Below are 26,372 nucleotides of genomic sequence, written 5' to 3'. Positions count from 1 at the left end.
ACAAACGGGGAGAAGAAAATTCTGTCTCTCTTTGCACCGTATTTCTCGGACCGGTCGCAATAAAAAATGTACTATCTACAGTGGGACATTTAGACATATGTTTCTGAATTTGGGCATAAATTAATTCTTCGTCTGATGTAGGTTCAATCTTTTCATCAAAACTGTCCACTATTGTGTCCGGTACGTCGTGTAATAGCATTGCAAAATGGATCAGTTTATGTAAATTGTCAAGTGAGTCATTTCCCCCACTAACTCACTTAGAAGTTTTCAATTTTTGTATCCATTCTCCCACTGAGTCAAAAAGCTTTGAGCTATGTTCAATAAGGCTAGTTGTGCCCTCTTAAAGCTCTCACCATATCCCCGTGTTCCTTTGAGCCATAAGCTGCTCTTAAAAAGGCTTGCAAATCGGTCCATGACCGGCATTTTGCATATTGAAAGCTCCGACAACGGAAGAAAAGATCACCCTTATTGAAATCTAACAAGGCTTTCGCCTCTGTGAGCACCTCTATATCATCTGTAATCCCTTTGGCTCTTAAATAATTATTCACCCCTTCAATAAAAATTTGCACCGGTTGTGAAAGAGCTCCGTCCACAACCCCACGGAATGGGCTCTCACACGCATTAACATTTGTAATCCGGTGAAGCAGAGTCTGCGTACCACTTGCGTCAGCCATTTTGCTCTCTTTATGAAAGCCCTTATATCTCACAATCTTCCCTGACCTCAGTAACATTAATATATTTATGCACACACAAATCCCAATCCAGAAAAATTAATAATAATCATCCACCAATAAAAGATAAAAATAAACATGCACCGCACCTAGCAAGCCCACCAATAAAATGGAAAAAAAACACCAAGTGTTAATATGAAATACAAGGCCGTGCCGGGAACAAAAAAAAATAAAAAATAAAAATAAAAAACAGGGAGAAGACAAAAAAAAAAAAAGAAGTTAGAGAGAAAACCGCTTCACTTAGCACCAGTTCACACGCCTGCCTCTCTCTCTCTCTTTCTTGCGCTAGGGCGTAACCCACAATACCAATTATCCCCGTATATCTTACCACAAAACCACCAATGTCCACCGAATCTTGAGGGACATCAAAATAAAAACACACTTTTGAGTAAATTAACACCAATAAAAAAAGAAAAAAAAAATGAAAGGAGAGGAAATATAAAATTATACACTCACATCTTCATAGAACTGGAGCCTGAACTTGTTTACCCATTGCAGATGCATGTAATCCATTCACAATACCCTGCAAACACTTTGATATGCCACACAGCCACACCCCCGAGTATCTATGCCTGAACTCAGCAATAATGCGAGTTGCCCGTGACATAATAACAAACATTCTTCCAAAAAATATGCCTAATCTATCTATAGTCTCTTCAGAAGCGTACCTACAGCCTATAAAAACCTTTTAACGCTGCCACCAAACTCTTAAAGGAGATTTTAGAGCTAAATGATACTCGTTTAGACAAATGAAAGAAACTTCTAACAAGCAACTGCCTACATCTCCGTGGCTGAAACTGAAATGGAAGGCTAGGCTAATAAACCCTCGTAGATACAAAAATATACTTTTTATTTCCCAAACTAGCTAACATTAACGTGGAACAAAATGAATACACTAAAATGGAGTTAAATGAATAAAGTCTGAACCCCCAAAAAACCTTAAACTGTCATTTTCCTCTCTTGCAACAGGTTTAAGTAAATACCCCCATTAAATCTCTCTGTCTGATTAACTACGCCATTTTAATAGTCATTAGTCTTAGAGAACCCATTCTCTTATATGGTGCTATGAATCCATCTTATGATGGGCGTTCTCAAACCTCCTCCAGGTGTGTTCTGCACAATGACACAAGCAATCAAAGAGTGTCCTCTCTTCTTTTCATCACCTATCACCAAGGCCCATACATCGTACGCTACGAACACACATACAGACACGCCTTGCGAAGTGCCTAGCAAAGATCAGCCCCAAGCATGTGATCTCTGAGGTGTCGCCAACCTCAGATCGCATAGGTCATCATTCCTGGCTGTTTTTCATTTCAGCATTCTTCGAGGAGCCAAGTGCTTGTCACTAAGCACCTCTGTCTCCAGCCGGAAAAAGCTGAGATTAACAATTCACTACCACACCTTTTTTAAGATATATATATATATATATATATATATATATATATATATATATATATATATATATATATAATATATATATATATGATATATATATGTATCATATATTATACATATATATACGTATATATGTATATATATATATATATATATATATATATATATACATATATACGTATATATATAATGTATAATATATGATACATATATATATATATATAATATATATATATATATATATAATATATATATATATATATATATATATATATATATATATATATATATATATATATATATATATATATATTGGTGACAGAGCCACTGTGTAACTGACCAGGGTTTGTAAAGTTGATATGGTGAGAGGAAGGTTCCACGGGACTTGATGAGAAAAGCGATGATTCTTCTTGCTGAAGCTAAGCTACAGAAATATAACATGGGTATAACATTACTCAATATACATGAAGAGGAAGACAGATAATAGGTGAACATTTATAGTTTCAACAAGGAAGAAGTTTTATGGATTAAGAGGTTGTTAAAAAATAACTATATATATCATATGATATATATATATATATATATATATATATATATATATATATATTATATATTATATATATATATATATGTATCATATATTATACATTATATATATACGTATATATGTATATATATATATATATATATATATATATATATATATATATATATAGTGTATATTTTAACAACCTCTTAATCCATAAAACTTCTTCCTTGTTGAAACTATAAATGTTCACCTATTATCTGTCTTCCTCTTCATGTATATTGAGTAATGTTATACCCATGTTATATTTCTGTAGCTTAGCTTCAGCAAGAAGAATCATCGCTTTTCTCATCAAGTCCCGTGGAACCTTCCTCTCACCATATCAACTTTACAAACCCTGGTCAGTTACACAGTGGCTCTGTCACCAACAGACCACAGCAAGTCGCCTGAAACCTTGCTGAAATCCCATTACCGCTCAGTGTCTTTCAGTTTTTCAATGTCCCAGTTGCCAGACTCACTCCTCAACAGTAAAATCCAACAGCATTCTCTTAACTTCCCGGGTCTTCCCCTAATCATTCCCAATGTCGTAGTACTCGCTTCTGAATCTCTTCTGCCTTCCACTTTCAGTAAAATGTTAAGATGCTCGCTCCATCGATCCAAGACTATTCACTTTAGAACAGCATCTCTCCATTATACCAGCGCACCAGCTAAAGCATAATTTCAAAAGGGAACTTCACTAGCTCCTCTTGTGTCTGCACCTCATTCATTACAGTCATGGTCAGTGGACCTTCAGACTTGTTGCTTGCGGCTATAGTGCGTGTACTCACTTTGCAGATTATCAGCATCCACATAGGATGAACCTTTGTCGCATCATTCAGAACCCAAAGACTTTGCATTCCTTGGTTAGGTTGTGGTTGTGAACGTTCAAAAGGCTAATAACAGAAATGTCAGGTATCATTGCCAAGTTTTCTAGACTTAAAGTAGTGTTCATTATACATATCACTTTGTCAGCGTATTGTCATCGGTTGTTTTCTTTTTATCGATGTATTTTAAAAAATAAGCAGTCTTTTCTGTGGAAGCTTCCTCTCATAAGCTAATGACAATCACTTTGAATGTTTACTGTAATGATGACAATACTATCAAATATATAGATATTTTTTAGCTCAGAATGTTACCTTCCAGTTCTTCTCAAGTCTGCTGGGTTAAAGGTTACATGCTTTATCCCCTTCTGCTTATTGACTTAGTGAATTACGTCGTATAATAATAATAATAATAATAATAATAATAATAATAATAATAATAATAATAATAATAATAATAATAATGTTTGTTTACCTGCTGCTGCTGATAAATCGATATATGCATTTATTTCTTTCGATGCCTCCATGAAATGTGTTAACTTTTGAATTCACATTCGATTGAGAACGCCATTGCAGTTCTAATATGATATCCTGCGATGTCATTCACTTATCTAGCCTATAGAAGTCTGGACTGAACTAGTGCGCTGACACAACCCACAAGTGGGAAGGTCATAACCAGATCATTTTCATTGCTAAGGCAGTCGCCTTCCTCCCTTGGGTCCGTTCTTCGACTTGCATGTGGTTGTTGGACAATGTTAGGCTGAGCTGTCCTTGTGCTAGCACGGGATTCTCCCATAATACAACTTAAAAATATGGTTCCCTCACTGTGTATTCTGACTGATGAGATAGTCATTCATGCAGATAAATTCTCAGAGAAGAGAAGTAGAATAAAATACTAACTTTAAATCCCAGTGAACGGCAACATTTTGAGCAATAAATCATGGTGTTCAAAATGTGGATAAATAAAAACCGGAGCGCATGCTATAAAACTGATCGTTCATTTTTTTCGTGATCGTCACACAAGTTGGTATTACACCAAGGGGGTGGGGGGGAGTGTTGGTGACGATTGTGTGCGGCTGGGGCCTGGGAGCTGATTACCAACGCCAGTTCTTTGACTATTATTTTCGTGGTGGTGCCTGGCATCGATAACTTTTGTCAGAGGTACGATGTTTATTCGTCCATCAAGGAATGCTGTTAATTTGAAAAGTTTTATTTTCTCGCAATTCATGAAGAGGTGGTTATTTCACCGATGGATTAATCAGTACATTGTACTATATTATTTGTTTGCATGCAGAATGATAAATTAATTCGCAACAAGTGATGACGATGATTATAAATGCTAAACAGTTCCACTTGATGCTTGGAATATAACGACGTAATCATTATGCCCAAGAGGAGTCAACTTATTTAAGTTTCTCTCTGTATCTCTCAACCTGTTATCCAAATTTGGCCGCTACATTTATCATTTGGTCAGTATATTTTTTCCCATTAATAAGAGGGTAGCACGAAGGGATTCCTGAAAGTTTTGATTGCGGTTATTGCCGATTTTCATTAGATATTTCACCAAGACTTTAATAATAATTGTCTCTTAAGCAAATAGAAATTATCAGTTTGATTAATACTTGTATATACGATTTGGAGATAAACAAAGTGTTTCATCTGATTATCTCCATGGTTCCCAAAGGGAGGGACTAGATAAACGAGTTGCTTAGTGGCTATTTTGATGGCTTGAACATTGAAGTCATCATCATCAGTCCACGCTCGTAGCAAGTTACGAAACAAGTCTCATCTCAGGACGTTTGTGTCGACAAAGTCTGTGTCAAGCCTTTCGTCGAGAGTAAACGCAGACGACGTCTTTATTGCCAAAAAGAAAGAACAAGTAGCGTCTACGATTTTACCACAAGATGTGCAATTGTATGTAGTCTACGAAGAAAAGTTGCGAGGCGAATCTACAAACAGGAAGAAGTAAGTAAGCGGTTTGACATCCTGTTATTCTTCTAAGTAGCTATTGTCATGAAAGGTCGGTCCAAAACAATGACTAGAAGTGAATTGCAGACTTGTAATGCTAGAACTTGCAGAGCAAAACTGTAAGGTCTGACTATTAACGATTACACGAACTTACGAAGATATGTTCATTCACTCGCTCACACGTACTACACAATTACACATGCAAAAGTGCAAACTAATGTGTATATACGTATGTATGGATATACAGCCATTTATTTAGTTAAATTACATTCCAGTGCAAATTCGTTTTATGTATCAGAGAAATTAGCTCGTCTGTGTTTATGTAAGCATAAATGCGTACAATTAATTTCTGCAAATTTTCTATTTTATGAAGTACGAATGCGAGCTGCTTACAGCAAGTGGGAAGGTATTTTTGTAGGTTTGTATTAGGTTTTATGTCTTTACCTTTCACGAATACCGTATTCATGTTCCTGACTCATGTATACTGTGATTCTGCCACGCGGAGTTTATTTCGGTAATAATAACTTGAAAGTCAATGCACTGAGAGGCTTCGACCCCCAAGGCCAGTGCCTGCAGAAGGAACCGGTATTTTTTTTTTTCTTTCTTTTTTACCGTTAACATATCTATAATGATCAAACTGTTGAATAGATTGGAATCTCCACGCATTTCTGTTAAACTTATCCAGGCGAAGAGGTACAACGCATCCCACTGTGGGAACTTCTTTACTTACAAGATATTTGACACTAAATGGAATAAACTGCCACCAGAAGTTGTAAACAGCAACAGTGTGGAAGAGTTTAAAAGAAAGCTAGCTAGACAAAAACATTAGGAGACTGTGAATGCACAGTAAAACCTGCTCCTACAGATAAGTGAGCACACGCTGTCTCCTCGGATGTACTAACAAGTCTTTGAGATATGCTAATCCTTGTCACTCCTTGTAACCTTGTAACACGTGAAAAAAAAAAGCATCCTATTTTTTTTTTTTTTTTTTTGCGAGCTGGAATGTAGGGTTTTACTTTTTAGTATTCTGTCTGTAAAAGATAACTATTGAGATGGCCATTTGTCTATCAGTCTTCACTTTTTCTGTCCACCCTCTGATCTTATAAACTGCTGAGGCTAGAGTACTACAAATGGATCATCAACTCTCCAGTCATCAAGCATATTAAATTGCAGCCCTCTATCCTCAGTAATTTTTATTTTATTCAAGGTTAAATTTAGCCATGGTCGTGCGTGTGGCATCGCTATAGGACGGGCCACCACCAGGCCGTGGTTAAAGTTTGATGGTCCGCGGCTCAAAGGATTTCACTCGTTTCAGCCTGGGACGGGAAGTGCAACAGCAGTGTGAGTGACGTCATGAAAAGTTTGTTCCCACATCACATTTCGAGACTCACGTTGAAATTGCGTCGATTATTCAAGGTTAAACCGCATAAGAAATAGGAATTACTCCCGATTACCACTGAAATAATCCTATTACTGAAGACGTTAGTTTCGCGATACAAGTTCAATAGAGCACCGCGTCTATAGTAGGATAAAATGTAAAAGCATAACTTTTTTTTCGGACTGGGGAGTTAAATGTAATTTTATTTTGATCTTTTGATAAACGCAAAACACGACAACTATCCCTTCCATAGTTATAGCCTTGTTGCTAATTTCGAAGTTCTGAGTTTGAATTATACATATTATTCAAGATTAAAAGTGTGGATAATGATGATGATAATAACTCTTAGCGTGGAGTTACTATAATAATAATAATACGAAAACTGTAGTTCAGTTGAAGCCTACTTAACTATGTTTCCAAAATTAGTAGCAGACACTCCAAGATTAGATTCTTAAAGGCGAAGTCTCCTTGTTAAAACTCCAATCATGGGAGATATGAGGACGGCTACTGTGGAGAATTAAATTGGAAAGCAACGAATAAAGCCTTCACAGCGTTTTTGTTACAGTGGTCACAACCATCTGAAAGGTTGGAACGATTAGTGGTACTCCACTAAAGTGTGAACAGTTAACCATAAAGAAGAGAGAGGAAAAGAGATTAGTGTTAAAAAAACATGCCTGTTTCTAAAATATTTTTCATTATAATAAGTGAACTGACTACAAATGCCGGCTCCCCCCCTCCTTTGCTTTTTAATACATAAATATGATGACGAATTTCACTGAAAGATAGATGTATACTGTGTTACTTGCAGACCATTAGCTATCGTCTACTTGCACTGCCCCAGGGATCTCTTAGTATGATATGAGTCTGCCAGATGAATGTGACCCAGTTCATGTTGGTTATATGTTTCCTGAAAATAGCAGATATGAGCAACACTTCATTGGTGATTTGGTCCAAATACAATGGTTTCCCTACCAGCAAGTTTCAATGTTCTTCTTTCATCAGAAGCACTAAATTAGCTTATCATGGTAAAGCTTCTTGTGGGCAAAGATGACCGGACGAAGGAAATGGCTGTGAGAAATGAGGCTGGCATTTCATGCCCATACTACGTTGTCAGGGTCAACTTCTGGGCGTCGATGGATGACTAGAGAACCTATTTGGATGGAAGTGGAAAGTCCTTCAGGATACTAGAAGACACAGATGAACGTCGTCTTTGATTTTGAAAGAGACCAGTTCATGAAGCCGACAAAATTATGCAGAAGGGAATTGCTTTCAGGAGCAGGCATTCATTGTTAGACAAACACCTGGTGCTTATAAAAGCAACGATCTTATGACCAACTTCTTTCATTAATGGCAAAAAATGCCCCAGAAGGAATTTCTCTTTTAGAATAAGCAGCCGGGAGGGAGTGTTTCTAGTGAACTGCACAACTGGAGCAGGCTGCAGCTGAACGGTCCTTTTACAGGCTGCTGGAGGGAGATTTTAGGCGTCTCATCTAGCGAGCATCAATAAAAAAAATCTGTTTCATGACTCTCTCTAAAGTTTGTCAGAGTTTTACTGACTTACTTTGTAAGCGTTACTGGTATTCCACTATCATGAAGACGAACGCAAAAGTATGTCATCCTTTTCCACATATTTCAAATTTTATGTCTCTTTTCTATTTATTCATGGAAAAAAAAGAGTGAATTTAACGAAAAGAGTCATGTAAGCTAAATTCCAAATTAGAATGAAGAGCACTGAATTTTCATTTACTATCGATCTTGGCAAAATTCCGATGAAAATGCTACTAGGTAATCGTACTACTCTGTCATTGAATTGTGGCTGGAAGCTTACTGACAAATCAAAACGTAAGGTATTTTATCACTTACTTTGGGAGTAACCCTACAAACTACTTTGTTGTTGTCGTTATTATTGTTGTTGGATGGGGGGGGGGGGGGGTGTTAGGAAAGCCCTATGGAGAACCTAAAAAGTCAGTCAGGCAAAAGGCGTTTCGCGTTGAGTTAAAATTATAGGAATTTCAGAATAGGATATTTATCATTTACTTATTAGAATGCAAATGTAAAAAAAATGATGTTCATGTTAAACAGCACAGAACATTTATTTCTGATAAAATATAGCTTATTTATTTAACTTTTTGTTGGTGAAACAAGGCTCCATTTGACTGTAGATTTCAGCACATTTTAATTTATTTGGTGTACTGATTTAGTGTCTGTTTCTGTTCGATTATTTTGTATTTCCACTTATAACTGAGAGTATATGAATGTGTTTAATTTGTGTCCTTTTTACTTGATCCTTGTTGTTAGTATAAGTAGTATTAAGTATGAGTATTAATTACGAAGACCACTTCACGTTAAGTTAGGAATATAATGTTTACAGCTTATGCATGAGAGGAAAATCTTGCACGCGTAAGCTGAAGGTTGGATCACGCCTTGTTTCTTTATAGGGGGTCAGATAGTTAGTTCTTGTGTGCCATAACATTAGTAAACAGGAACTTCTAAGTTTTCTGTTTCTTGTCATCCGAATCCTTTCTAGGGCTACTCTCTCCCTTCTCATCACCCTCCTATTGCACGAGTGAGTCTCTCTCTCTCTCTCTCTCTCTCTCTCTCTCTCTCTCTCTCTCTCTCTCTCTTCCCCTCGATTTCCTTGACAGGTATACTCTCCACTCTTTCCTTTTTCAACACATTCCAAAAGTGAAGTCCTCTAAATTTTTAAGGTTACACTTATGCGTTCATTTTATCTGTAAAACTCGTTTGTTGTTCAGAAAGCTATTAAAATTAAAATGAGTTAAGTTTCTATGATTCAAGATTTATTATATCTAACAGAATACAATGTACTGTAAAACTACATTTGTGAAATACTAACATAAACAGAGTTCTTGTTTAACAGCTTAAAACTGTTATATTTGCTTCTGAATTAGAAAAATATTTTTTCTCTTGTAGAAAAATTGATTTTCATAATGTTCTTTTACAGTGGGTAACTCCCAGCAAACTCACGGATCAGTGACGAAGAAGCTGATTACAGAAGACAATATAAATGTTGCTTTACACAAGGCTAAGGGCTCTGGTGCTCGTATTGTCTCATGGACCGTCAAGAATTTTACAGCTAAAGGTGATAATTATGTCTCAGTTGTGACTAGCGTTGATATAAAGTACCAACTGGATGGCAACGAATATTCCACTTCTTTCATTGCTAAGCTTGGGGCCCCCCAATCAACCAAGACTTTCAGCGAGAGCATCGATTACGCCTTCGTGAAAGAATGCAGAGTCTATGAAGAAATCGTCCCTCTCTTGGGCGAGGAACTGATTTCTCGTGGCCTCCAGCGTCTGAGAGTTCCAGAATGTTACTATGCTATATGTGAGCCTGGAGATCAGGTTATTTATTTAGAAGACTTGAGAATTCGTGGATTTCAAACTCGTGAGCGCAAAGCCCCATTAGACAAGGCCCACACCACTCTAGTGCTCCAGGAAATGGCCAGATTACATGCTGCATCTTTGTTGCTTCAGAGTAGAGGTGGCTATGAGCAACTTGATGTCAAATTTCCATATCTGAATAAGGATTGCTTTGATGTAACTGAGGATGTTCAAAAAATGGCTGCAGGTCTGTTGGATAAGCATATGCAGGAAACAATTATTGCTCTGAAGGAGTTTGAAGGTTACCAGAAGGCCATTCAGTGGTTAACGGATCTCATGCCGCACGCTTACGAGACATGGATGAGGCAATTAGACAACAACACGAAATTTGCTGTCATTTGCCATGGCGACTGCTGGAATAACAATATTCTTTTCAGGTAGTAAATCATTGTTTATATTAGTCCTAGCTTTCATGAAGTAATCTGGAAGTTCTTTAATTTTACTTGAATTATGTCTCTTAACGTTAACAGTTTTCAATTAGGATAAAACGAAGATTCTCAGAAGGACCTTCTGCTTTTTATTAAAAGAAAAAGTGAACCATAAGAGCACAAATAAAAGTATTTTGAAATTCAAGGGTATTTATCTTACACACACACACACACAGACACACCCACACACACACACACACACACACACATATATATATATATGCAACAATACCTTATAAAGTCGAAGAACAATTACTATTAGACCTCTAATTCTATTATTTGTGCTTTCATGGCTTACTGTTTCTTTGTTTTAAGTAAATGCCAAGTCGAAAGTAAATACTTTCCATTAAGTTTTTAATATTAAGTGTAATCTCCCGTGGTCTGAGGAGTTTCTTTTTTCTTTTTTTATAGCAAATTTTACGACGTACATAGTATTATGGCAAACCATACGAGTGGATGAAGAAGTTCCTTCACCTTAAATCAGTTGTTGAGTTTGCATTGACGAAGAGAAGATTTTGCTTTAAATGACTGCGATCATCATGGTGAATAGAATGCTCTCATATGATTCCCCTTTGACCACAGGTATGACGACCAAGGAAACCCCATTGAGGCAATGTTGGTTGATCTGCAACTTCTTCGCTTCGCTTCTCTCGCAGCTGACATACAGTTGCTGTTTTGCATCAGCCTAACGGGGCACGAGAGGAAATCGAACCTCGATTACTACTTGGATGTCTACTATGAATCCTTCAAGAGTGTCATGGATTCTGGGGGATTAGCCATGCCTTTCACCAGAGGTGAACTTGCTGATGAGTACGAAAGCAAACGTCTTTATGGCCTATTTTGGGCAATGGCTTTTTTGCCGGCCATCCTCAGTGAAAGCGAGGACATCCCAGATGAGTTCTACACCAACGACTTGCTTACAGCATCCGAAGGACTCTCCAGCTGCAGTGCTTCCCAGGACCCCGACGGAGAGTCTGTCGGTTCTCCGATGAGTGAGAAAGAGAAGGAGGTTTTTCTCCTCAAGTTCAAAAAGAATCCCGATTTGACATCGCGTTTCCTTTCTCTCTTTGATGACATCATCGGAAATGGCGAGAATGTATTGTGATACATCAATATTGATTTCTCTGACTTGATGAAAGTCCTTCCCTCCCGCCCCCCAACCCCGTATCGGACTCATATATTTCTTTGAGAAAATTCTCCCCAGCACTGACCCCCTTAAATTTGATTGTATTTCAAGCCAATTGTTAACCGAAAATAACTTCAAATTTATTTCAGGAAGCATGCTGAGAACAATAAACTGGAAATAGCGTATCCACTAATATAAATTTCCTTTTTATTTCCTTGCCTTTCAGATGCTAAAAATCTGGTCTTATTCACACGCTCTTGAGCTCTCCTCGAGTATACCAGCAACCACTAATTTGATGTATTTGGTCTCATAATTCGTTAGGAGGCCATTGAAATTTCTCCTGGAGTTCATCAAAAAAAGATCTGACTACCCTCACAGATACCTTATCATGTACACAGGCCTACTTTGGACAGGGGTCCACGGTGGTGCAAAGCTGGCTTAACCTCAATCAACCACCAACCGCGCTTGTTCTGTGCGGTGATGAATCCGAATGCATATTAACATACATCTCTCATCATATCAGTAGTAATGTTGAACATGTTCTCCAATATAAGAGAGGAAGCGAAAGAAGGAGAGAATCAATTACTTTTTTTATAAAAACAAAAGCTTTGATTTTATGTGTAGGGTCATCAAAAGATCTGGATGATCTATTTATTTTTGATAGTCGCAATGAACTCTAGACTTCTCGATTTGGATGATCAATATTGGGCTTTAGAAAGTCAAGAGAGTAATATTAATTTATCGTTATTGGAACACATGAGTTGGATTAGGGAGGTTTTATTATGTTTTATTATAGTTATATAGAAGCCTTCTAGGACATAAGACAAGGTTTTTGTAATATGATTTTTACGTAAACTGCTTACAGCATTTCAAATTAATAGTGAAATAAAATGTCATTTGGAGAAGTTTATATTCTTTGGAGAATGTTATGAAATTCTTTTTGACCTCTGAGCGGAGCATTCTTCAATAAGCAAGTGTACCAAATTTATATATAAATAAACAAATAAATAGATACATCTGTTTATTAATAAAACTAGGAATTAAGTAGCAACTAAAAGCTCAGTGAATAAATATATTGGTAGGAAAAAGGAATATAAATAATTAAAGCAAGAAACTGAAGCAGAACTCAGATCATTTTTGCTTTAAACCCTATACCTTCCGAACAATCTTTTTATATCTTTAGAAATTGATAATTGCTACGGTCCCCAATTTCAATAAATTCGTACAGCATTTCATGTATTTACAATGCACTAAAAGTGAAGAAAACCAAACGGTAAAAGAAAGCTGTGTGGTTGAAAACTGATCAAGTTTCTTGAGACTGAAATTAGAAGAAATAGATTCGGAGGTAAACATCCTGGGTACAAAATCCAGAGGTTTATTTCAGAATGGAGATTCTTCACCGGAGGTCACTTTCAAACAGTTGATGTCAAAGTGACAGCGACGAGAACCTCAGCAAAATATGTTTGTGTTGTTTTCCATGAGACATCGACGAGAACAAAAGCTGTGGGTCAATCTGTCTTCGTGCGCATTGGCAATATGGCCAACAGTGACCTTATGAATACTTAAATTAAGGATGCAGCCTATTAAGCGTTCCACAGTTACATCCTTAATGCTGTCTAGCTCCCCTGCCATCCCTGAACCCTTTCCTAGGCCCCCTACCCCCACAGGAGAGATGACCCTCGTACCCATGAGGTATTTAACCCTCCAGTGAATTAGCTCTGCTGTTGACACACCGTCAGTGTATGTCGGTTTCTGACTCGTAGACGCGTCTCTCTCTCGTGACCAGCTCTCAGGTATTGCTCTCACCTGTCTGCCCGAGGAGGAGAGGAATCTGCTGAGTGAGGGGCCTTCCGTGAGAAAGAGATTCTCGTAATTTGGTTGCAGAGGACGTCACAGAACTGTTTTCTGCCATAGTGAACGTAACTTACTCTCACCAAGACGTGACATGCGCGTCTTCAAGCAGAAGCAACAACTTTGATAAGAAATAGCAGAACAATTCCACTGGTCATTTGATCATTGCTACTCTACATAACAAGTAAGTATTTTTAATGACTTTTGGTCCAGAAGTAGTGATAAAAAGGAAAGAGGTGTAAAACTCCTTGTAATTATGAAATGAACACGTTATTTAGGCATGCCCTACATGGTCTGATACTAGTGTCGCCATTGTCAGCTGTTTGCCAGATTACGCAAAGATTTAATTCCTACAGATTGAAATATACCAGATTAAGTTGCAGAGAAACACAGTTCAATAGAATTGATTAATATCCTTATCATTTACTTGCTGATCTATTCCCTTGTGCCTTTACACAAAACTCAATTCTCACCAAACAGCATGGAAATCATACAAGTAACAATCTTCCTCAACGAAGAACTTCTACCTCATCTAACACATATAAGTTACAATAATTGACTAATGCTAAAGGAATGTGACTCTTCCAAAATGTCACCTTTTGCGCACGCGTGCGATCAGTGTCGACCTGTGCCTTTTCGTCTCGGTTTGGTGTTATTTGATTTACCTTGCCACTCTGACCAAGATCGTAAGAATAACAAGGTCTGCGCACCGCGGACAGAAAACGTGACCTTTGCTGCGCAGTGACGTAGAGCTTTCCGCCGGTGAAGGGTTGGCTTTACTTACCTTCAGATCTGAAGCAGATTTCCTTTTGATTTTTCTTAAAGCGATTGTCTTGGAATTTATTCATCGGTGCAGACAAGTACAAAGTTCGAATTTTAAACCTGAAAGGAAAAATGGGAAAAATTTTTTCAACTTTCCTTTTTACAATTTATCTCCAATACTGCTGTCATGTCTAGTCTTCAAAAGACTATATGATGAAACAGCTCAAAATTAGCATGCTTTTGTATTAAGAAAACGTTAATAAAAATGATAACCTACATATAAGAAAGCTGGAGTGATTATCTTAGCCGAGATGTAGAATTTGAAATAGTAAATAATATTGAAAATCTCTGGCGCACTTCCATATCTTTCGCTAAGGACATCCTTTGTACCATTACAAAAACAAATCTTGCTTTTTCATTTCTTATTTCATAATTGGACTAACACAATCGTAGCAAACTATTGTAGCATCATTTTGGATTTTTAAAGAAAACAAAAGCTTGTTTTGTGAACACGATCTTCATCCTTGTCTCATCGTTTTTTTTTTATCGAAGACATCTTTTACTACGACAAATTTCATTTACTTATTTTTTCTAATGAGAAACAACCGTACGTAAATTTGCGCTACCTTCAAAATTCTGAAACAAAACCAGCGTTAAATCACTCGTTCTTTATTTGTCCAGTTGACCCAGGGCTTAGGAAACAGAAATGCAAGGGTTTTTCAACATAACATGCAATAACAGTGAAATGTAACGGCAAGCGGTTTTCTTTTACTTTCATGCATACACAACAAAGTAATGTTGATAGATATATATATATATATATATATATATATATATATATATATTTATATATATATATATTATATATATTATATATATATATATATAGATAGATAGATAGATAGATAGATAGATATATTAGCTTACCAGTAACCAGCAAGGTCCATAAAAATCATCATAAAATCCATGGTATATTCTCGAGAAAAGTTTTGCACAGAGGCTCAGTGCATCTTCAATCGGTAAAATATTTTAGTATATGTATACATTTATACACACACACACACACGCGCGCACACACACACACGCGCACACACACACAGACACACACATATATATATATATATATATATATATATATATATATATATATATATATATATATATATATATATATATGTAACTGAATCACGAAAACTATGGAATGTGATGGATATATAAAAAATGATAAAATTCACGAAGGAAAATGAAACAATGGAGTGGTGCTAGGCCTTTCGACTTATTGTCCTTTACTTAACAGTCTGATTGCTAAGCGAAGGAAAGTAAGTCGAAAGGCCTAGCACCAATCATTGTTTCATTCTCCTACGTGGATTTTGTCTATATATATATATATATATATATATATATATATATATATATATATATATATATATATATATATATTTGTACAAATATGTATGTATTCATATGCATAAATATTGAATAGCCAAGTGAACATTTTTACCTTTTACTACATCCGGACACAGTAACTTTCAGAGACTTCCATGAAATGCTTAAATTGTAATTTATGATGCTGGTGTCTGTGTGAGGCAAATCTCCGTTTGTAAGTAGCCAGACCTTAATAGACATACAAAACCTTCCCTAATCTAGTTTGTGCCTTTATTGCCTCTTTTTGGGATGAATCTTGCTCTTATCTTCTTCTTCTTTCGATTTCTCTTCCTTGCAAAACCGAGATCAATAATGCCATCGACTCTTCTTAACATCGCCTTTTTAATCAGGCTCTTTGCGTTTTCATGACTATCACTGCTCTTATTGGTTATTCCAATGATGTGGTAGAGCAGCAAGTAAACTTGATATTATGGCAATGGAAAACGTGAAAGAATCTTAATGCTTATTGAGAATGATCAGACCTGATTATGTGCTTAATGTTATTATATGTTCATGGACAAGGGAGGGGTGAGCCTTGACTGGTTTTCAATATCTGCTCCATTACAACAATAGTATTATTAACTAAACAATTTACAGCAGATAAAAGCATTTTCATCTTGAATACTTCCATTCTTTTGGCTTTCTTCAGTCTTCCGAAAATCCTCTTCCGATTCACTTTCCTCATTCAGATAAGTTATACTTAAAAAATGACGTGGATTAATAGTGAATTTTTTTAGGTAGCTGAATGTTCAGGTGCTCCCAGTCCTTCCTCAGCCCAGTCACGTGGGAAAGATGACCCACCTGCTCCGTGCACAGACCTTGCTGCTCTTTAGAACTTGAGTTGGGCCGCGCTGTCACGATATCCACATTTGCTGAAATTGGCTGTTGTGCGCGAGACCTGCCAGTCTGCTCATTGTTAAATGGGATCTTTCCTAGATAGTGACTCCCGGCAAAGTTCGGGGTTCGTTATCTACGACTTATATTTCTTTGGAGTCATTATCTTTAGGACAGTTGACAGTTACAGTATTTTGTTTATGTTTTTACGGTCATCCCTTGTACTAAACACGCTGCAAAGGGGGATACATACCGGGTTAAAACCCTTTGGTCACTTGAAGGGAAACATCCGTTAAGTGAACTGATCACAATATTCTATACCATCTTTCCAGTTTTTCTTTCAAAATAACTAGAAAAGACTACAGATTCCGTGTCGGATTCTAATGTCTTATGGCCAAACCATGGCGCCTTACTCTCACATTGGAGATCATATTGGTGATAAAGGCAATGTGGAGCAAAACCTTACTGAGATCAGTGACGAAATGATAGAATACTTCCAAAGAGGACTCAAGAAGACACGACTTGTTATTCTGATCAGGTCCTTTTTTAGGTCAACTTGGTTTATTATTAATTAAAATTTTCCTCCAACTTGAGTGAAAAAATATTTTGTTTGTATAATTAACATGTTGTGGAAGGTTGACCAAAATCCAGAACCTCTGGAAATGGGTTACGTGCTCGCCTACCGATTCGGTAAGCGCGAGTTCAATTCCCCGCTCTCCCAACGTGGAATTGGGTGAATTTATTTCTGGTGGTTAGAAATTTATTTCTCGATATAATGTGGTTCGGATGCCACAATAAGCTGTAGGTCCCGTTGAGAGGTAACCAACTGGATCCTAGCCACGTGAAAAGATGTCTAATCCTTCAGACCAGCCTTGGAGAGCTGCTAATCAGCTTAGTGGTCTGGCAAAACTAAGATATACTTAACTTTTCTGGAAACGGGTACAAGGTAAAAGATGCCCTCCTTCAACCCCTGGTGAGGTACCTGTCAACATCACGGTCAGGTAGGATGCTGTACTAGGTCAGTCAGAACAGGTCCTTTTTTCGTCTGTCATTCGTCACAGCAACTGGATATTGTTGTCATTGGCTGGATGTTCTATGTTGCCGCCATGCTGATCTCAGGGTCACCTATGACCTTATCGGTGGGCCAGTTAACCTCTCTCGATATAAAGGAAATTCCATCATGGGGCGTCTCCCTGGAAATTGATGACTGCAAATATTTGCTCGCCTCCAATATAATACCACCTTCAGCAACAACAACATTTTCTATTAATAATAAGGGCTGTTTATTAGGTCAGAAATGATTCTCCAAATTTCTTTTCTTACACAGTCATATTTTCTGGTTTTGATGCACGATATTTAACGGGGATCAAAATTTCAATAACAATTCTACATTGAGTATCCGGAATAAACGCCAAATCTACGATGGATTCGGTTGTACTGAGGTCACTTGGGTGGAGGGGGTGGGGGGGGGGGGGGGGGGGATCGGGGCTGGGGTTGGTTTCACTTTACAGAATTATATGAACATCCCATTATATGTTGATTAAAACAATTTTTCAGGAATATGTGGTTCATAAAGGTCTTCTTGCGCTAGAATTCTTTTAAAAAAGGCCTTTTATAAGCGCAAATTCTCCCAAATATTCAAATGATATTCGTTCAGGCTTCACAGGGAGGATTTCACTTATCCAGATCCAGATAAGACCATAACCCTCAGCATTGACCTAGATCAAAGCAGATGCGGATTCCGTTAAAATGATAATCAGTCGGAGGCAATCACTTAAAAAATAGAAAATGAACGATGTAAATTTCAAAACGAGATTTCATCTAGTACAGCAATCAATAGGAGTTGCGTCACCATCGGCAGAAGAACATCAGTGTGCAACAGGTAACATAAATAGGTCACCCGATGGAAGCAGCAGACGCCTTTCCAGTAATGTCAGTCCAGTAACTTTCTGTAAGCAAATACATTTCTTTTATAAAACTAATTTTGGAGTATCTGTATGTATATTAAGTTCATGTTTCCAACAACGAAAACAACAAAAAGAAATTTCACGGTTCAAAATGGAATGATGTAACAAAGATAACGTTTTTATACTTGAGGATAAACATAAAGTTCATTGGAAGAATAAGATAAAGGAATATAACATATAAATCTCTGTAAAAGGACGTAATCAAGTGAGAAAACCCTTCATTTGACATGATCCTCCAATTCTGAATTATCATGCGCAGAATTGGGTAAGAAATAACGTGCGATGTATCTGGTGTTAACGACGTTTTCACCTGAATCTCTTAATCACGCTCATGGTCGTTGATGAACGTCGATACGATAGCGTGCGTGACAATGGCGCTAAATCATCATAATAAAAGGGTTTTGGCGAAGTGGGGGAGCTGGTTGTGTAAGCACCATACCCTCGGGGAAGGTTAAGTCAGTGTTATTGAGCTGAGACTTATGGAAGTGTGGGAAAGTGACTAAGGATGGAGTTGGAGTTCTTCACTTTTTGAAAGCCGAAAAGCCTCCACTTCGCGCAAGTGTGTAAAATTATCCATCTATTGTTCGTAACACCTAAGCCGAAGGCCGTGACAAAGTAAAGACAGACTGATCAGTACGAGCTTGGAGGAAGAAAAAAACATGTTACTCGTCAAGTATGCAGTTTCAGCCGGGCCCATCTCGCTACCTAGTCCGTGTCTACAGTTAGCTATAAAAAGCCGTAGTTTTTGTCTTATAAATAGCATTCCTAGTGCCGTTCTTATTGCCATTATTAATTTTCTTTGAATTCTGAAAAAGACAGTAAGTTACTTCTGATTAGCGATACTACTACTTCTGCAACCATGACCACTGTTATTTGAATTCCATAGCCTTTTACATGGAACAATTAATATACTAAAAAAGGGAAAAACATAAAGATCAGTTTATTCTTTTAGCTGCAGGTAGCAGTGTCTTACCAACAAATGCTGTGAGAATGCAATTTTTTCGCAAACAAGAGATAATAGCGTTCAAATACAAATAAGATTAAACCTAATTTCACAAAATATCTTCAGGAAATGAGTAAATGTTTCTTAGAGCAAAACTGTCCTGAAATCTGAAAGTACTGTAACTTTTGCTTGCCTTTGAATTCACTTGATAACAAAAGGTGACAAGACATAATCTATTGAACACGATAACCTGTCTCGAAAATCACGAACTATTAAGTGGTCGAAAATTATGAACTCCGAAATGAATTTCAGGTGGTTTAAGGTTAGATTTTCTCTGAATATTTCGCTATCCTGGAAGTCATATTCAGGATTAGGTTTATTTGAAAAATCCAGGGATTAAAATGAATGCACAAAATAAAATATGAGAAAATCTTAGCATTATTGACGTGTTTACAAAAACTACACAGAGGAAAAAAAAAAAAGACTACAAGTTACTTTTCGTCATTCTTAGGCGATGAAGTGAGATGGATCTAGGCCACAGTCGGTTAAGAGATCCAGAATTTGGCGAATGTGGTTCCTGGTAGTTAAGAAGACTTTTGATTTATCTCCGTCGGCGAGAATTTCTACTGGAATGAGATTGATCTTTCATTCAAAGAAGATATTAGTCTCAAAGGTCAAGAATTACACGCAGCATAAACCATTCCAGTTTACAGTTAGACTGTGGCTGATGTTATGTGAGTGTTCTAAAGATTCCGCTGAGTATCAGGCATTTCAGTTTTAGGATTTCAGCATGAAAATTGCTATCCGGAAACGTAATAATTAGATTCAAAAAAAAGATGAGCAATAACAACAGGAAACTACGTGAAACTGTGCTCGCTAAAGATGAAACGGAGCTAGGAGTCAACTTTGTAAAGATATTTACAGGTACAGAACTGAAGCACAGGCAACACCATGCAAGCATATGCACGGGAAGAAAGCAGCTGATAGCTGCTGATACAGAAGAGAGACATTTGGAACACAGTTAGAAACAAAAGTATGGAAAGAAGTAATGTTTTGTTTGTTGAAAGATATTTAAGTCATAGAGATAATCGAGATCATCTTTCAATGACGCACAGTCTAGGTATATTTCCTATAGGATATTTTCCGAAACATTAGGAAAAACAAAACGTTCCCTGCAGCTCCAGAGAAAGAGAGAGAGAGAGAGAGAGAGAGAGAGAGAGAGAGAGAGAGAGAGAGAGAGAGAGAGAGAGCTGACTTATGAGAACAGAATAGGATAACGGATTCTCAGGGAATGACTCTGTGCCGATCACATTTTCATAAAGGAAAAATTACATTTTGCATGTTCACAATCAAATTATCAGGTGACATGTAATAAACGAGTTTTTTAATTATAAAAATGCCGTTGTAATAATTTGGAAAACGCTCCTGAAACGACGACAATTCAGCTGAAGGTAATGGCAAAGCAGTGGAACAAAGATTTGTGTAACTTAAGAACTTGAGCACCTAATGTGGTCTGCAAAGTGAAATGGCTGAGAAAAGCAAATATTTCATATGAAGCGAAACTGAGTTATTTCATCGAAATAGTCCGGAAGTAATCGAAAGAAATCAAGGCTTAAAAAAGTTATTGTATCATGGGAAGAAATAACTGTTATGTCATCACCCAGGGTACAAGTAGAAAAGTTGTTTTTGTAAACTTTTTAAAAATATTGTTGGTCGGAGAGACTAATTCCGGTTGTTCCGAAGATTCCTAATGAGGAGGATCGTAACACCTCTACAAAGAGTGCTTTATAACTTTGAAAATAGCAAAACTTGAAACGGGAGAGAGTGGATGTAACGAAAGTATATTTGCTCTACAGCAATCGAGGGAAATAGGTTAGTGAGCTACATAAGTTCCTTTAGCTTCAGAACTGGTTACAAAAAGTAAAAGCAGCTGGAAGGCTACAGGACAACACTTGTCATTTGAGTATTTCTCATAAGTAAGGGCAAAAGTAGAATTCGGTGTTCAGATCTCACATAGTTTTTCATGTTTTAATTCAGATTTATGAGACAGAATAAACTGAAGGTCTCCTCATAACCAAGATCCTCTCTAACAAAACTCAGAAACTGTAAAGAAAATTCGCAACTCTTTCATAATGTTCGTCAGATCGTTGTTGTGCAAATCACAAGAGGGAAGATTCTACAGAATAAAAGCATCGGCAGTCAGTAGGAGGTTTAACGAAAAAGAGTTGGGATATTTTGAGGACAATTTGAAATAAGTGTCTTCAACAAACTATCTTTCAAACTGTCATCAAGACACTGAAACCTAAGGAGTTGTGGCAGTATTAATATAGGCCCAAGCTCCCACTTTCAGTCATAGGTACGAAAGTTAAATTGGGAGGTCTGAAAGAGATAACTATTGACAACTGAATTTCAGTCAGAAGTGTAGAAAGAGAAGGTTAAAGTGCATACTGACAGTCTGCGCTGCATAGTTACTGATAAGGAAATTGACAATGAATTGTTGTCCACATGTATGAGTAGTGTATCCTTTCCCTTCCATGGTGTCCTGTCAGAAGTGCTAAGAGGGTCATCTTCAAGGTGGGCGTATTTAAGTGTCGAGTAATAACTTCTCAGTTTCAAAACTGATTCTACAATAAAGCATATGATGCTGATGAAATAAAAAGAATAGTATTTAAAAACCTTGTCCACTTCCCGCCTCCTATCTCATGATTAAGTCCTGATATGTAATCTGAATAAGTATTCCAAACTCCCTCTAAAGGATTTTGAACAACTCTTTATATATATATATATATATATATATATATATATATATATATATATATATATATATATATTCTTGTCTTTGTTTTTGAATGTTCTATGTCTGTTTATTTAATATGAGTTATATATTATAGTTATAAAATCACAATAATTATGTTAACATTTTCGGTTTCAGTGCTTAGAAAATTCCATCTTTGAAAAGTTTGAAAAGTGTCGAGAAGCTGTCTGTAAAAGTCTTTTACACCAGATGAACAATTTACTTGGGAATATTAGGAAGGGCTCTTTCGTCTCTCTTCTCTTCTCGTCTCTTCTCCTCTCTCTTCTGCTTTATCGACAATTCTAGTCCCAGTCCCACTTTGGAGTCTCCGACATTCTCAGAGGAGATTGAATTATCAATATTTGATGGACCCGTCAGGTACCATCTCCGCTTAAAGAATCAGATCCTTTTATGTGTTACTTGTTTTATTTTATTCTGCTTCCCCTTTTTTATAGGAAACTTAAGAGTTAATTCATTTCCAACATTATATCTAGTTTAGCCTGTCATGGAGTGTTCGTAAGGGTGAAATTGGCTTTTTCACAAAATGATAAGAATGATCACGAAGTAGTCTGAGCGTCTTCTGAATAATAGAAGTGTCAAAGGTACAAGAGAATGAATAAGGACGTGTCTTTTGGCACCTAGGATATTACACCAGATCCCTTTCTTACTCCAGTTAATAATTGAAAGGGCAACCTTTTCGGAAATCTTATCAATATCTTAAATTTTCCGTTAAGACTAGGTGTTTGGAATGTGATCACTATTATTCGTGTAATTCTTTTTATTGTCTTTCATTTACTGCAGTTCTGAATGTTCCTCAATATTTCTAAGAAAAAGATCATTTTGTTGGCCCTGTAAAACACAATTAACCTTACTTTCACACCAGGTAGTTTTCAAATAGTTTGGCGTGAGGGCCCGTCTGCATCATTGCGTGGATAGACAAGAACGCTTTTCCCCTTTTGTTTTGGTTGTCGATGAGCATCGTAAAATTCCACAGAAAAATAACAGTTTTACTCATCATGTTTTAGTTTTCTGTTAAAGAAAACGACTGTGATAGCTTTGTCTGTCCGTCCGAACTTTTTCTGTCTGCACTTTATCTCTCAGTTCTCAGACCTAAAGAAACGACTGAGGATAGAGAGCTGCAAATTGATATGTTGAGCATCCACCCTCCAATCATCAAGTACACCAAATTGCAGCCCTCTGGCCTTCGCAGGTGTTAGTCTATTTAACGATTTAACGATAAAATTAGCCATAATCGTGCTTCTGGCGACGATATAGGACAGGCTACCACCGGGCCGTAGTTATTTTCATAGGCCGCGGCTCACACAGCATTATACCAAGACCACCGAATGATAGATCTATTTTCAGTGACGGTGATTGTACGCTGTACAGAAAACTCTTCGGCGCATTTTTTACTTGTTTCTTTGTGGAAACTTTTGTAACGCTGATCTTATCTATGACTTGATACTGAGTGTCATTAAACTATAGTGAACTATATACTAGAAATTTTTTTTTTACGGTTATTCTGGTGTTAGCAAATATCAGTGGTGACAAAGAACCAGAAAAGGTGGGACACAAATGAGTTATAGGTAAATAAATATGTCTCCATTACGCTTATTTCCTCTGATTTTGCTCGTTTGGTTTGCTGATAATCAGAGCTCTACATGGCAATTAAGTAAAGTTAGTTCCATTTCTCTTCAATACATAATATTAGTACACACACCACACACACACACACACATATATATACACACACACATATATATATATATATATATATATATATATATATATATATATATATATATATATATATATCTTTTACACCATCTGTCCAATAATTTTTGGGTTTTCATATCTTCCATCCTGACACCTCTGAAATGTATATCATTTTCACCGTCATATCATTCTCCATTCATTCTACATGATCAAACCATCTTAGAATACTCTGATTCATCCTTTCCCCTGTGCTAACCCTCCTTCATAACTCCATCTCTCTCTCTCTCTCTCTCTCTCTCTCTCTCTCTCTCTGTTGTTCATACGCCACACCCGCTACTGAAATAATTCATCTTGAAAGCTTCCGCCTTTTTCATCCCCACTCAACATCTATCCAAGGACACAGGCGGTTTAGCTCCTCTTTCATCCTTTTATTATTCGAAAAATTCACTCCCAAATACCTGTACGAATCTGGCAATCGCATTCTCCTACCTTTCATATCCACAGTTATTGCTACCTCTTCCAGGTTTTAATTTGGCCTCATAACTTTACTTTTCCATCCTGTGCATCTATCAGAATCTTTGTCTAGGTCCATGTATACGGTATACATCTTTTCTCTTAACTTTCAAACTTCTCACATATCTTTTGTTACTATAAATACTTGATTCTCAAACCGTTTCAATGTCCAAACCCACAATTATTTTACCAAATCGACCTATCTGGTGTCTGGCTTATCTTCTCAATAGAAATCCTTTCACACACCTTTTCTGGTATACTTAGTTCAAGTATACCCTTTTCATTCTTATGGACTATTCTGTCACCTTTACCCTTATACAAAGGTACAGTTAATACCCTTCACTATTTCCCTTGAACCTTGCCCTCAACCGGACACACCTTACACACCCTGGTCAGCCGCTGAATCACACTTTCGCCTCTGTACCACAACATCTCACGTGTAATCCCATCAACCCCTGGGGTCTTTCCATTTTTACATTATTTAATTATGCTTCCATTTTAGTTTCAACATTCAACACATTCTCAAAATACCAACTTGACTGACTGCTAATAACTATATTCTCTTGATAAAGTTTCTTTCTAATTGCGTTGTTCATTCTGAAATCCAGTTGTTCATTAACATTTCTCTCTGCATTTACTTCTTGTGAGACAACTTCTTCTTCATGAAGACCATACTCACTTCATCCCGCCCTTTTATTCATGAATGTGCTTCTTCTTTTATGTTATTTTCTTCACAGATTCCTTGTTGGCTTTCCAGCATCATGTACATACTTTTCCCTATTGCCTAGCAACTGCTCCTCAAAAAAGATTTTTCTTTATTTACAAAATTCCCATTTCATCATCTTGCCATTCACTGTCCTTATTTACTATTCTCACCATCCTAAAACCACGAAGACTCCTGGAATTCTAAAGTTTTCACAATTTCAACTTCTTTATCTTTATCAATGTAGCCCACTTTCATCTATTTTCTCTCAATATGCTTTCTGTACTTCCTAGTTACCAAGCTTATTGTTCTTGACTGCCATTATTGCTATGTGTTTTCAACCCTTCCTTTCTAGCCTGGATTTCCATCTATATTAACTTTCGCTTCAGCAAAGTAATGATCTCATGTACCTCCAGTCACCCCTCTTCTCGCCATGACATGCATCAATTGCCTTTTCTTTATTATTTGAACTAATATACGATCTAACGAACTCTACCTCTCATTTACTCTTTTCCATGAATATAAGTAAATATTGACCCTTGCCTTGCACCGCATTTCCAACAATCAAACCTCTTTCTCTCTCCCTCTTGTTAACTCTAGGAACCACGAGGAGGTCGATTCCGATCTGCAACACATTCAACCTTTTATTTTGCTTCCATCTTACTTCCTTCCATAGCCTTGCTGTTCAGTTCCACCTTTAGATCGCCTTTATATATATATATATATATATATATATTATATATATATATATATATATGGATACATATATATACATACATATAATATATATATATATAATATATATATATATATATAAAGGTGTAAGCCCCGAAGGAAAGTGAAACACTGGAGTAGCTGCAAGTTCTTTCGACTCAACGTCCTTTACTTAGCAGACACGTTCCAAACTTTTGTAATTCAGTTATACATACATATATATATATATATATATATATATATATTTGTGTATATATATATATATATTATATATATATATATATTATATAGATATATATATATATATATATACGCATATATGACTGGTAAAAA

At 36.7% G+C, this 26,372-nt stretch overlaps 1 protein-coding gene and 1 pseudogene across 3 annotated transcripts; one reads left to right on the top strand and one right to left on the bottom strand.

Moving 5' to 3' along the window:
- LOC135225764 (uncharacterized) overlaps positions 1 to 26,372 on the bottom strand; it is an 86,242-nt pseudogene that overhangs the window by 22,607 nt on the left and 37,263 nt on the right.
- On the top strand, positions 5,216 to 12,002 carry LOC135225762 (uncharacterized). Of its 3 annotated transcripts, XM_064265211.1 has the most exons (4): positions 5,216 to 5,477; positions 6,688 to 6,821; positions 9,824 to 10,640; positions 11,274 to 12,002. In XM_064265211.1, the coding sequence occupies exons 2-4, from the start codon at positions 6,761 to 6,763 to the stop codon at positions 11,794 to 11,796; spliced, it is 1,401 nt and encodes a 466-aa protein (XP_064121281.1). In that variant the 5' UTR covers positions 5,216 to 5,477; positions 6,688 to 6,760; the 3' UTR covers positions 11,797 to 12,002. The 3 variants fall into 3 exon arrangements, with proteins under 3 accessions (XP_064121281.1, XP_064121284.1, XP_064121283.1); XM_064265214.1 differs by lacking the exon at positions 6,688 to 6,821 and having other exon boundaries at positions 5,217 to 5,481; XM_064265213.1 differs by lacking the exon at positions 6,688 to 6,821 and having other exon boundaries at positions 5,221 to 5,477.

This window comes from Macrobrachium nipponense, chromosome 13 (genome assembly GCF_015104395.2).
Source record: "Macrobrachium nipponense isolate FS-2020 chromosome 13, ASM1510439v2, whole genome shotgun sequence".
Taxonomy (NCBI): Eukaryota; Metazoa; Arthropoda; class Malacostraca; order Decapoda; family Palaemonidae; genus Macrobrachium; species Macrobrachium nipponense.
The sequence above is the reverse complement of the archived record's forward strand: the minus strand, read 5'-3'. Positions and strand labels throughout refer to the sequence as shown.

Bases quoted from the DNA above. Each gene is read 5' to 3' on its own strand.
- LOC135225762 (XM_064265211.1), top strand. From the start codon at position 6,761: ATGGTCCGCGGCTCAAAGGATTTCACTCGTTTCAGCCTGGGACGGGAA. The intron at 6,822-9,823 runs GTGAGTGACGTC...GTTCTTTTACAG, and splicing joins ACGGGAAGTGCAACAGCAGT to TGGGTAACTCCCAGCAAACT. The intron at 10,641-11,273 runs GTAGTAAATCAT...CTTTGACCACAG, and splicing joins AATAACAATATTCTTTTCAG to GTATGACGACCAAGGAAACC.